A 13,820-nucleotide genomic window follows, 5' to 3' on the forward strand; every position below is an offset into this window, starting at 1 on the left:
CCTCTACTCTTTTTCCTGATGAGTTCTTTTCTGCCTCGCTGTCTTCCACGTTTCTTTTGTTCTAGAGGTTTTTGTATCACATGGATTAAAAACTTATTATTTAAGACAGAAAAACCCACAACTCTCACTGAAATTTCAATCAGCTTTCATTTCACTGTTCTTCCATTACATTTTTCCTCTCACATCTTGCTTGTCATGATTGCTATTTTTTTAGAACAGTGTATTCCTACAGCAAAATGCAACAATTATCCCTTCTTTCAATAAGTGGACTACATTGATTTTGTATGATTGTTATCTTAAGCACAAAAATATTTAGTTTTTGTGGTGTATTACAACTAAGAGACACTTACCTGGTTCTAGTTTTATTACTTTAATTGCTGCTAGCTCACCCGTGTTGACATTTCGAGCCTATAAAAACAAACAAAAAAAAAGGATATTTAGAGAGCAGAACACAGCAACCAGCTCTGCATTCTCAACTTGACGTTCTCTGACAACATGTAGTCAAAGAGCAGCTGAGAAACACAAGGGTTGAACAAAGAAAAACCACTTGTTGGGGAACACTAGACAGCTAATTTGTACTGAGAGCTGAAGCTTTAGTCTGCTCAGGAAATTACAAAGCCACACAACACTCCTAAGTTATGCAAGTCCTTGACCATGCTGTGCTTCCGTATTAAAATCTGTAAACAAACCAACCACTGAGAGACTGACTGGAAAGCAGGTCTAACACTCACGGGTCTCATAGCAGGCAATTGAGGCCCAAGGGGCACCAAGGGCTGTGCCCTGCAGTATGTGACCTCTTCCAAGACTCCCACCAGAGCAGTGTAACACTTCCTGAGGATTTCACTACATGCCCCTTGGTCCTTACTCTCTTCCAGTAACAGCATCTTCCCCTTGATGCAAGGGTGCAAAAAGGCAACCCAGCAACTAAGGAGTTAGGAAGTATTCCCCTCGAAGCGTTCCCCTTGGATACAAAGCAGCTCTGAGGCCAACTGCAGCAGCAATGACTCAGGATCTTCACTGCATTTTGTACAGGGCTCTGTCCTGCTAAGGCCTCCTTTCTACTGAGCAACCAAGGAAGTTATATTTTTAAAAAGCCATTAAGAAGCAACGTAAATTATTATAATTATGATTTCTCTTCTACAACTGTTGCATTTGACTTCTAATTGAAAACTGAGAAGCCATTTGCCCAGTGCTTTCAGATACTTCTGTGCCCCTGCACCCAGCCATGAGGAGCAGGCAGCAAAGCTGCTTCCCAGCACTCAAGCAGCAGCTCCTGAAGGATGCCCAGTTACAGCCTCTTCTCTCCCCAAGGGAGGTTTGTTACCTGTAGCTGCACTGCACTGGACCACCACTGCAGAATGTCATGCCCCCTCTAGCCCTTACACAGGGCACAGAGGGGGGACACCAGGCCTGCTTTTCCAAAGGCCAGAATTACAGAACTTACAGATGTAGCTTTTAAGCTGCTAATGGTTTCATTTAAGTCATTGTAGGAACTCAAGAACTCACACCCTTTGCTGACTGGCCATGAGACTCACCAAACACCTTTAAGGTACTGATTCTTTACATGGCAGCTTGAGACGTTGTTGTGGAACCACAAATAGAGGGAAAAATACTCCTAAGACTGTAAAAAGTAACCAAATAAATGCAGTGAGTATTCCTGTGTTTAGAGATCTACTCAGCTCATTCCTAGCACAGCTGATCCCAAACCTCTCGCTATTCTTTGGTGCAGCAATGCTTTGCTGCAATACTGGGAAGCACCAGCATTTCCAATAATTTGCAGGCTGAGGGTTAGTGATAGATTCTGAGACCAATGAGAATACTGTAAAAGCCAAAGAGTAGTCCCAACCTGATTGACAGTGGAAAAACCAGTTAAAAAATAAATTTTGTCTAGCAGCCTTCCCTGCAAGTCATAATTTGCCCACCCCACCGATGGCAGCAATGTCTCCATTAATCATTGGTGGAAAAAAGACATTAAGAAAAGGAGTTCCTTCTGTACCAGAGAATCAAGGCAACACATGAGGAAGTGGCACCATTGAAGCATGAGCTAGGATTTTTACTCCTCATTTCTTTTCTGAACACATAGCATGAAACAAACACACAGGCAAAATGTTCATGAATCAAACAAACATCAGAATTTTTTAACCTCCAAGATAAACAAGAAAAACTACTGAAACTTTAACAAAGACCTGTGATCCTCGGGGAGTCTTGTTAATACTTACAGACTTGCTTCAGGGCAATTTGTACTAACAAGATAATCAATGAGATACAACTGTAGCAGATACAAATGGAGAGATCCTGAACTTACACATCCTGAGCACAGCTGCAACACGCAAGTCAAGACGGAAAAATTTCACAGGCCTCAGGGACATTTTTTTGTTTTTATTTATTTTTAACAATACTGTGTCCAACTGTCAGTAATTTGTTTCTGTGACTATGGCTCCATAGGTCACTACGTTCTGTGACAAAAAAGCAAGATAGAAGGTGAGTATGAGCTAGTGACAATTTCAATCTAAATTTGATTAAAGCATGTAAGATACTCATCCCAAGTCTTACGTGGCGGTGGTGCTCAAAAGAAACTATCACTAGTAGACAGGCAAATCTATAGATACATCAGAAGCAGGACATGTAGAATGCCAACCAAAGAAACAGTCCAAGCATCTGGCAGCCTTGTCAAATCTGCACTCCCCAACACCTCAGGGCTGATTCAGCACCCTCTCATTGCAAAGGGAGTTCATCTTCAACGTCATGTTTTCAAAAACTCTTCAAACTGTTGTCAGGGAAGAAAAATTGTTGTGTCTTTTCACCTTCAGATTAGGCATTTCTTCCTTTCTTCAGCACCAGCAGCAGCGGGACTCTTTGGCCAGCTGGTGATTCTCTGGATCAGTATCTGCTTGAGCTTATGAAAGCCAAAAAGGAGGAACAAAACCTGATTTAATGCAGGTCACCAACACTAGGCTACCCACTGCTTCAGGGCGTAGATTAAGAAGACAGGACTCCAAGTCAAGAATCCGATTAAGTTATAACTTTGCGTCCTGTTCCATTTGGGTTATCAGCACTGAAGGTGTTGTCAACAGTAGGAATATGAATGGCCTTTGTTAATCTGAGTATATAAAAATATTATGCTAATTGTAGGCACACAAGGGTTCCTTGCAAAGGCTAAGAATGAGAATGAGGTGCCTGTGACAGGTTTTACTAGATCTCAAATACCTTTGAAATCATCAGCTGTGAAACAATTACTCATCTGAGTTCACACTTATGAGTGACTGAGAATGACTGAAGTACATAGGGTTTTCAACACCTGTTGGAGCTGGCTCCAACTCTGAATTTGGGGGTGCTTGCATACATACCACACAGCACCTCAGGATGTGGAAGACACCGCCTTGGGTTTTTATATAGGAAAAATCACACCAATTGTTTATGGGGTTTGAGACTGGAGAATGAATAAGTAGTAGGTGGGTAAAGAACAATTTCAAACAAGTACTTTTGAGCCTAAAAACGCAATCAAAATTTTGAAGAGGCTCACGTAAGAAAACCTATATTCATTTTTTGCTTCCACTTGCACTGTAAGTACTCTAACTCCCAGCCTTTGTGATATTGAGGTTTACAGCATCTATCCCTGTTTCCAGGACCAGGATCCTTCAACCACTTCCTTCAAATGCATATTTCACTATCTCAATGGGAATGCATTACCCAGGCTTTCTAGAGGCAAAGATTAGCCCACAATGCCTGCATCTACATGCAGGTACTTTATTAAATGTCTAGACCGTTTATATACAATGTGTGCTCTAAAAAATGACAGAAGAATCCTAATTCTATCAGCAGCTAAAAGAACTATACTCTTACAGAGATCTGGATTGCCATCTGGGGAGAAGTTTCAAAAATTCTACTAACTGTGAAGTCAACTGAAGAGGCACTGTAAAATTAAACAGGAAATAATTACTAGTATCTCTGTAACAACAGCAGGATGACAGATAAAAATGTTATATAAAAAACTGCCACCAAGCAGAAATAAAAGCTAAAAAAAAAAGTCAGGCTTTATTGTTACTCTCTTTGCAAAAATTAATTAACAAAAATGCTTCAGAATTGTAAAGACCTTACTACTCTGAAATGGAGAACCAAAGAGCAACGGAGTGAGGCAGTACTCTGATGTGCTCTAATTTGGAAACACCAGTCAAGCAAAAGATGTGCAAATGGTGTGTGCCTGAGCAGGAGAGGAAAGAAAAAAAAGGAGGAGGAAGGATAGTATTTAGCACTGCCCCTAACATATTCCACTTCATAAGAAGGAGACATCTGTGCAGCTGAACAAGTAGAGATGTAAAATCCAAGGAGATAAATCTCGACAAGTTTATAACTGTCCTTCAAATGGAAACTGATAATATAAAGCATATAATGCTGCAACAAAAACTAAGTCAAAAAGCAAAGTAAGACAGCAACAACAAGGGCTTCTGGTTTTGATCACTTCCTGTGTGAACTGTTGAACAAAATGATTTCTAAACAAGTTACTACTTCATGGGATAACTGGTTCCAGGGTACAAACAGGCTTCCTGAGCCTGATTAGCTCTGCTCTTCAGGAAAACACACCCAAGCATCTCCCCAGTCCTCTTGCTTCCAGCCGTACAGTCCTTCTCTTCAGCCTCTCTCAAACCCTCAGAACTCCCCTGCCTAAAAATAGTTAGCTTCCAACATTCTGGTAGAAAGTGCGATACCACAACCCAACAGTGTGATAATTTTAGAAAGCAAAGCTTTGATAAAGCTGATGTTAAACAAAAGGATGTGAAACTAAGAAAAACAAAAATCTCTGTGCAAGGCAACCACAGTCCCAGAAACTAGGCCTTGTAGTACTTATTCAGTGTAGTAAAAATGGGATGGCAAAACATCCACCTCCCTCTCTGTCTACCTGACAAGTTTCAAAAGCCAATTAACACTGAACAGACAGAGCCTTCAAAACAAATCTTTACTCCTAACAAAGTCATAAAAAGCTTCAAAAGCTGTAATGTCAATCAGGAAGAAAGGAAGACTAAAATGTCTATCCAAAAGCACACAACTGAAAGGCACAGCTTCAATATTTCAGAAGCAGCAAACTGCAGAAGAATCACCTCTGGATCACTCCAGGAAAGAGGACCAAGGGCACACACATGCAGAGAAGAGATTTGTGTGTAGGACACTGCAAAACAGAAGTTCATCAAGATTCAGGTTCATCTGACCTGGACGCATTCTCTTCCAGCAGCACATAGAAGCTCTATCAGCAACCAGACACTCTGAAACACGTATGACAGCAGAAAGCAGTAACCGTCACCAGGTGTTTCCCAGACATACTCACAGAATCTTAAGTTTTCATCATGAAGCAGTTGAGCTGGTGGATACATGACTTCCCTCACCAAAACCAACTTCCCTGCCAAAGGGCTGGGAAATGGAAAAATCAGGCTTTTCTTTTTTAAAAATAAGACCTCAAGCAAAGTGTAACCCACTGAGTTCTTTGTCTTCATTTGTTATCTGGCCGAAGCCATAAATGCCAAAAAGAACTGAAATAAGGCAGACGTGGCATAACCCTTGCAGGAACAACAATCTCACTAATTATCACAGCTGTCTGAATTTCATTAAAGGGGAAAGTAAAAGAAGAGCCTTTCTTTTAGTAAGGTGCTGAAAATCTTTGGAAGGGTCCACCTGCACAAGACGAATGACCTCTGAGATGGCAAATAAAGTTCAACCTTTATTAAACCAAAGCAATATCTTTTTTTTCAAGATATGCTGTGATATAAATTTACCACATGAACAAAAGCAATGCACCTACAATCACCTCAGAATATACTTCCAAACTCTGTGCAATTGTTACCAAAACCAAAGGTATTGGAATGGGGACAAACAGGAAACATCATAATATGGTGTCTGTCAGAAAACCCCCGTGCAGCACTTGTAATCCAAACTTTAAAAGAATGTCACAACTTACAGAGAGCTTGGAACTAAGAATGGTAACTTTTAAGAGACAGAAAAGCCTTCTTAAATGAGAGAAGGATAAATGCAGAACAAACAAAATTAAGCAGCTACCTCATTAAAGTCTAGGAATATTTCCTGCAATGGAGCACGACTGGACAGTATCCCTGTTTCACAGCCAATAAATCATAACTCTTCTTTCACACTTTGGTGACCACCTTTCACAATTAAATTCTTTGGAACAGTGAAATACAGAAGCACAAGAGACAGAAATGACCTGCACAGTAATATAATTAAAGAGATACATGAAGAACTAAGCTATTCAGATAACACTTCACCTCCTACAACAAATTTGCACCAGTGCTAATTAGAATATATACATACTGTTGACTGTGAATATTTGATAAAGACCTAATGGTATGAACAAGTTATCCATTACCTTTCTTGTGATGAATCCATTATCATTTGCTCCAAGGCTCTCTGAAAGCTGAACTTCGGTGGGAGTGCAGATAATTGTAAAAATACTGGCTCGAGCCAAAAATCCCACACTGGTATGTGAGTGTAAGAGCAGGACTCATGGCAGCAAGATTGTATCCATCTGACCCATACCCTCCCTCTCTTTCAATCTCTGTAGCTCAGTCCACACCAGCAGCTCTTATGTCAAATTCAATAAGCTTCAGAATAGAGACTCTGCTTCCCTTCTTTTTAATAATTAATTTTTTTAAAAACAAAACAAACATTGAAACCATGTCCTGTTATAGCTCAGTTCAACTAAAACGGAGTAAGGGAAGTAGATGCCAGTCTGGTCTGCATTCAGCTCCTCAATGCTTTGCCAGGAAAGCAGGTTACAGAAGAGTCAGTATTTAGCAAGACTGTCAGCTTATTAGCAATAATCCCTACCTGCTAACAGCAGAAACACCTCCCTTCACAGCTCTCCCTGCTGAGGGGGAAAAACCACAAACTACAGCCTGAAGAAACCCAAGTATGTCGAGTGCTTGGAAGCACTCTGCTGAAATCCCACCACTGATGAGCTCCATCATCTCATGGCTGATTTCAACTTCACACAATTATTTCATCAACCACAAAGTTCACCTACAGGTGACAGGATGAAGGCAAATGAAAGAGGCTTTACGAAACCTCAAATACAAGATAAAGCCTGAGTTCACATGTGGATGACAGTTCAGACTATATTACTACTTCTTTGCCACATTAAAAGTAACCAGCTTTCATTGTTATTTTTGGGCTACTTTCATGCTCCACCTTGAAGACACCTTGGGCAAGACCTTGCCTCAAAATGAAACAGGCAATAATCCACACAGGAAAAAAGCACCTCTCATTTTCCCTACACTGTCCGCAACCTAATCAGAAAGCACTTACCTCCCATCTAGAAGAAATAATTATAATACCAGCCTAGTGTGTCCTGGTATATCACCACCTATCTCGGCTGCCACAGGCAGATTGCAAACATTAGCAAATCCACTCGGGGGGGGGGAGAGAACTTCTGTGCCTCAAAGGAAGAAGAATCACAAGCAGTGCCAAACACTGGCCACTCATAGAGCACCAAACTGAAGGCTACTGCAATGTAAGTATGATAATCATCAAGAAAACCTTCACAAATCCAATTAAACTTAATAGGTTTCAGATACATATGCAACATGTATCTGAATGTGTAAGTGTCTTGCAGACTCTATGGTTAGAGGTAACGTCCTTAAAATTCATATCCATCAAAATCACCTACAGAGCACTGAAAAAATCTGATTGACAAGGTATCGCAGAGTCAATGTCACAGTTAAAAACTGCACAGAAAGAGACATGCACATAAAGGCACACAGAAGAACAGTGTGCAGAAAAGCAAAAACCCAGAGCACAAGGCAACTAGGCTTGGACAAGTAAAACATCAGCACAGTACACAAACACATCAAGAAAGTTGGCAAGGTGGGGCAAGCAAGACAAAACCCCCTTTCAATTAAACAATTAATAAAGCAGGGTGTTAGCACACTAAGAGCGCAATAACAAGAGGATTTAGGTCTGAAACTTCCATAACATTTAAGCGAGATGAGATTAAACGAAAATCACCCCAACCCAAACAAGACTTCATTCTAGGCACATTCACTCGGAGTGAAAGGCAGCACCAGCACCAGTTCTGTGCACCTCAAATTGTGGAATGGCTCTACATGTTTCCCTACAGTCCTGCCTACCAGAACAAGTTTCCTCAGACACATGTGTACACCCACTGATGACAAAAACAGGCCAGAAGATGCTTGGAAAGCACACAGTTCAAGCAATGCTTCCACCAGGCTGCACATGACAAACTTCAGTTCTTCCCTCTGCTCCAAGACCAATCAGGAGCAGGTAACAACCAGGGTCATCCTACCCCAGGGAGAGAACGTCACATCCCAACAGGCAAGGATTCAACCGGATACACAAATAAGAACATACACTGCAAAGTGGGGAAAAATGTCAAAGTACATTATAAAGTCCCCTAAACCCAAAACTTATGTTCAGCTGCTTTTGCCTTAGCTTTGATTTTCCTACGTTTGCTTAAGTTAGGACAGAACCCTGAAAGACTGACCCTAACCACATCAGTTTGCCCTCGGACCGCCCAGCCTCACGTTTCACACCGACACAAGCACAACACACCGGTATCGCATCCAAGACAGCGGCGGGAGCAGTAGCCGGGACGGAGGGCCCCGTTCGCCTTCAGGCACACGACTTCAAGTGGCATTTGGGGCTGGAACCGAGCGAACAAGCTTCCCACACCCTTACAGCCCCCGGCCCGCTCTGGAAGGGACCAGACCCCCAAGCTCCGCCCGAGCCGGCACCAGCAGCAGCGGCCGGGGCCGGCATACAGGAGCAGCGGCCAGAGCGGCTGCAGGGCGGCTCCAGGGTCGCCGGAACAGCGCCAGTCCCGCACACACCCGCACCTGCCCGGCTAGGACACGGCCGGGCGGGGGCAGCGGCGGCTGGGCCGGGGCGGGGAGCAGACCCCGACGGAGGGGGGGCGGCCTCGCTGCCCTGGGGAGGGCCAGGGGACGCCGCTGCGCGACGGAACTCCCCCCTCCCCAGATTTTGAAGGAGGAGGCCGGCCAGGCTGCGTGACAGCGGAACTCGCCGCAGTGGGGACAGAGGGGGACAGAGGGGGACAGAGGCGATTCCCCCCGCCGGGCCGCGGCGCTGCGCCCACCTTGTAGACGTCGCCGTAGGTGCCGCTGCCGATGCGCTGGATGAGCTCGAAGTCCTCCTGAGGGTTGCGCCGGGACAGGTCGCACACCCTCCCGCCCCCGCCGCCGCTCATGGTGCCGTCGGACGCCCCGCTCGGCCGCGACCCCCCGGGGCCGGGGGAGGAGGCGCGGAGCGAACGCGACGACACCGAGCGCTCACCGCCCCCCCGCCGCCCGCCCCGACAACATGGCGCCGGCCGCCGCACCGCGCACGCGCGGGACAGCGCCCGCCCCCTCCACCCCCCTTTCTCCGGAGACACCCCCGCGCCTGCGCACCAGGAGCAGGGCCAGGTGGGGTGTCCTGCGCGTGCGCGGGGCCCGCGAGGGCATCGCCGGCGGGGGTAGAGGGGCCGCGGGTTCGGGACCGGCCGGCCCTGGCCTCGGCCCGGGAAACCAGCACGTCCTCCCCCAGGGCACCGCCGGCTTCCTCCGCAGCCGCGGTCCTCGAATGGGAGCCGCGGTCCATGTGCAGACCCCGCGGGCGTAGCGCCGAGGACCCAATAATTCCCCAGACCCCGCAGCCGGAGCCCAGGGACACCGCGGCGCTGTCCCCGTGGACCAGGGACCGACCTCCTCCCTGGCCCTGGTGTCCATCCCCGGCTGTCCAGCTTGGGACGTGGCGTTTGCCCGCGCCTGGGTGCGTGGGAGCCCAGCGCTCCCCGTCCCGGTGCACAAAACTGGGAAGGCACTTGTGAAGTAAGATCCAACACGCAGGTGTTCCCCCGAAATGCCAGGCAGTGTAAGGATTGCAGGAAAACTTGTTTCCAAAGTCATGAACACTGGACTTAAAAGAACATTAATCCTATTCAAACACTAGACCTGAGGAAAGATGCGCCCCCTGCTCTTCTCAGGGCTTGTGTAATTTCTGGCCCCCGCTCTGCGGGGCTTCCGCATGTCTGCGGACTTACCTTTTCCTCATGTCAAGGAGCGTTTCTCTTGAATGCAGGAGGAGAAAACATCTAAAACTCTCTCTGGGGAAAGACATGTCTTCTGGGCAGGAAAACTTTCTTAAGCAAAAAGCCCTAATATCCTTGAAGTAAAATATTCTGGAAAGGGTCTTCTACACTTACACCACAGTAATCCTAGCATTGTCCAGTTGCCCACAGCCTCCAGTGGTGGATCCTGCGGGAAATCCCGGGGCCCTTGCTGGCTCCTGGGAGGTGTCTGCCTTTCCCCAGCGGGACATGGGAAGCACACATTATGGATGTCCCCACATCTGCACTGTGCTGTGCATCTGCCAGTCCCCTGCACACTGGCACAGCCTCTGCACACCCATCCAATGCACTCTGGTTGGGCAACATCTTCCTCTCATCTGTGGGACGGTTTCCTCTTATTTTGTAACTTTTTGGAGCATTGTGCACACCCCCATGAGATGCAGCGTATGCCCTCTCTCGTCTTATACTAATGCTGCCAGTGTATAGACTTTCAGTCCCATCTTGCACACAAGTTTCCAGCACAGAGGAGGCATGTGGGTTCCTGCTCCCTCTCTGTCTGTGCTTCTCGCCCGCTCTGTACAGGGAACAAGCACCAGACAGCTGTGGGAACTCTTCTCTCCAGATGCATGGCCTCTGAAGTTATGTGGTGAGTGAGTCCTGGAGCACTTCTTGGGCTCTGTGCCAGTGAACCAGCCAGAGCTTTTCCTGCCACATTTCTGCTGCCAGTGACTGATGGGTGAAACAGAGTGGGCTGAGGGGGGAGCTTTAGGCACGAAGATGCACCATCTGCTTGCTGCCCCTGCCTGCCTTGCCAAAGATGTTGTTGTGGGTTCTTTCCTCTCCGCTGAGAAGGTGTATTGGGACAGGGGGCTGGGCATTGCCCCATTTCAATGTGTGATTACCAGAGCAGAAAAGGAGTTGAGGAGCTTGAGCTCTGGCAGGGGATGCCTGTGAAATTGCATGTTGTTGGTCGGTGTGTTTGTCCCTCCAGCCACCCTGGGCCATGCATTCCTGTCCTTGACTTTGTTTTTATGACCTTTGCTCTCACAAGCAAAATGGTCTCAAACCTGCCAGATTCAGATTGAGATTCAGGTGTCAGTAATGTTTCCTGGCACGTGACTGAGGTTTTTGGGGCACACTTTGCTGCTTTCTGCTGCGGAAGCACCGGCACAGGCAACAGGCACAGATTAGCTGGACAGAGTTCCTAAAGATGCTCCAAGAGCCAATCCAGGGGGACTGGGCTCTGTGACAAGTTTAGGAGTAGCAGCAGCTCTGAGTGAGTTACAGAAGGAAATGCCAGAGAATTAGAGCTGTCCGGAAAGGCTAACAGACATCCTGCTGGGGAGAGCCGATAACCTTGTCGCCCTACTGCTCTTGCCTCTTCATTTCTATCTCAGTAGGGGGGAACTGGGTTATAGTTGTTCCCATGTTATGTTCTTGCCAAATTCTGCTTTGGTAGAAATGGTTATGAATGAAGCAAGCAGGATTTTTTTCCCCCTTAAATCTTGCTTTCTATCCATGGCAGCTGCCCACTCTTCCTCTGCTCTTCTAAAAACACCCTGGGAGCGTCTGTGTCCCTTCTCTTTGGTAAGGAGAAACAGATGGAGCTGTGAGATGTGCCTTCCACTACCTTCAGAAACAGGTCAGATCAAATTAGTGTCAGGCATAATTTGCTTTCCCAAAGCCTTGAGAAGACTTCTCTTGCTTTCTTTTTTTTCCTCCTATTCCTTAGCCATGGCTATGGTAGGACAGTCAAGCCATATGCTGCAAAGAGGCAGACTGGGCTCCTCTTCAACACTGCTCAGGAAGGTCAAATTAATTCAATAAAACTGCATTTGGGTGTTAAATGTTATTATGAGAGTTCAGTCAGTGACAATTACTTTAAGAGTTCTGGTTCCTTCAGGGATCACAAGCCCCAGCTGCAGTCAGTGACACCCCACAGGAACAAAAAATATCCTGCTGAGGCTGGATGCCTTGTTTCCAGCTGTGCTTATGACATCCTGTTGCTAAGGCTCCTGCTGCTGCTACTTAGATCCAAAATGCCACTTTGTGCTCTACAGCCCTAAATCCTGGCCACTGCTTGAAGTGGGAGCTCTGGTTCTTCAGCCATCATGTGTTGGCAGACTGCACATGGCTCCAGGTGACACCAAAGCAATTTGTCACAGTTGGAGACCTCTTCCCACCTCTCTGGCATCTTTCTGTGCCAGACTAAATGGCAAGGTGCTGCATATGCTGGCGCTGTGGAGGGAAGGTGGCCTGTCCCTTTCACTTATGGGACTGGAGCTGCTGTGAGAGGGAAGGTGTCCTTACAGGTGCCTGTTTGAGCCAGGTGGGATCAGACATGGAGGCAGACAAGTTCTTTCTGGAATGCTGAAGGCTGCCTTGGTAAGGTAAGGACTGCACTTTTTGTCAGTCCCGGGGCAGGTTGGTTGTGCCACAAAATAAGTGTATGAAGGAAAGTATAAATTTAGAGGACCCAGTTGGCTCCAGATGTGGGAGGTCCACATACATAAGCCCCATACCCCTGTTGCAGTCACTCCTGATATCCAGAGGAAAGAGCTAAGCCTCACACTTTCAGGGGTGATTCTAAAACTGTAATAAAGCAACAGTACATCCTGGACATTTTTCCTCTCCCCTCAAACATGAGGCTTTTAGGTTGTACTTCACAGGAAAAAAAGAAAATAAAACTTTCCAGCGTGATGTCAGCAATCTGAAGACTTGGCTTCTTCTATGCTTTCTTCCACTTTTAACAGTTCCCCAAAGCAGCTGTCCATTCCCCAGCCCCTCCTGACCTCAGACAGCATTTCCTTGGTACCACTTCCTTGCAGTATCTCATGTCTGCTCCTGTCTGTTCTGGAACAGCTTTTTGCTGTTTGCTTCCCATTCAGCTGAGCAAGCTCAGCTCCACTTTCTGAAGAACCCAGCACCCTTGCTCAAGAAGGGACACCCATGCAGGATGAGACCCTTTGCACTGTATGCCTGATTTATTTGTAAGCAGCTGCACTGCCTTTTAAGAGCCTTTTAGAGGAGCCACCTCTGTGGTGTCACGCTGAAGACCAAGGTGCCAGCAGTGACAGCTCATGCTGGCATTTGCTCTGCAAAGAACACGGAAGGCAAAAATGGCTTTTTTTAGCTAACTGGTGCCCCAGGGCAGCAATGGCTCCAGGGGCAAGGGAGGGCACATCCCCGTGGCATTTGCCAGATGGTGGCCCTTTGGGGATACCAGTTGGTGGTGCAGCATGTGGCAACTGGAATCCAGCCAGATCCCTGCACCACTTTTTCCTTTCTTTATTAACCCTGCTCCACTCTTGCAAAAACAAAGCCTGCGTGAGATCCACCCTGACTCCTGCCTCCTTCCCTCTCTGCTGCAAGTTCCATATTTCAACCAGCACTGCCACTAAGAAATCAGGCTCCCATGTAATAGATAATGTTTTATGAGTGCTGCTGGCCATTGGTGCATTGGCCATTGGTGCTGGTGGATCCAGGACATGAGTACTGCAAGAAGCTGAGCAGAGCTGATTACTCAGAGAAGAAGGAGTGGGCATGAGCTGAGCAGATGGTAAAAGAATGGGGACCAGGAGGGCAGGTGACAGGGACTAGCTGCAGGGGGTAATTCCTAGCACTGGAAGGAAAGACTGGTGCTGGGTTTGGTTACGTGGTGTGGGAGCGCCTCTTCCTCTCCATCTGGTGATGCTCAGAGATACACTGCTGTCAAGTACCACTTTTCCCAGCC

General features: G+C 46.7%; 1 protein-coding gene across 4 annotated transcripts in view; it reads right to left on the reverse strand.

Moving 5' to 3' along the window:
• Positions 1 to 9,328, reverse strand: part of MAP4K3 (mitogen-activated protein kinase kinase kinase kinase 3) — a 76,022-nt gene extending 66,694 nt beyond the window's left edge. The window contains exons 1-2 of one of the 4 annotated variants that reach the window (XM_027709807.1): positions 9,116 to 9,328; positions 351 to 408 (exon numbers count right to left, since the gene is read on the reverse strand). In XM_027709807.1, the coding sequence (XP_027565608.1) occupies positions 351 to 408; positions 9,116 to 9,226 (169 nt within the window). In that variant the 5' untranslated portion in view covers positions 9,227 to 9,328. The remainder of the gene's footprint in view (positions 1 to 350; positions 409 to 9,115) is intronic. The other 3 variants (XM_039381476.1, XM_039381475.1, XM_027709803.2) reach the window with 3 other exon arrangements.
• Positions 9,329 to 13,820: the final 4,492 nt, after the last annotated feature.

Source organism: Pipra filicauda, unplaced genomic scaffold (genome assembly GCF_003945595.2).
Source record: "Pipra filicauda isolate LSUMZ 115617 unplaced genomic scaffold, ASM394559v2 scaffold109_size3271384_pilon, whole genome shotgun sequence".
Lineage (NCBI taxonomy): Eukaryota > Metazoa > Chordata > Aves > Passeriformes > Pipridae > Pipra > Pipra filicauda.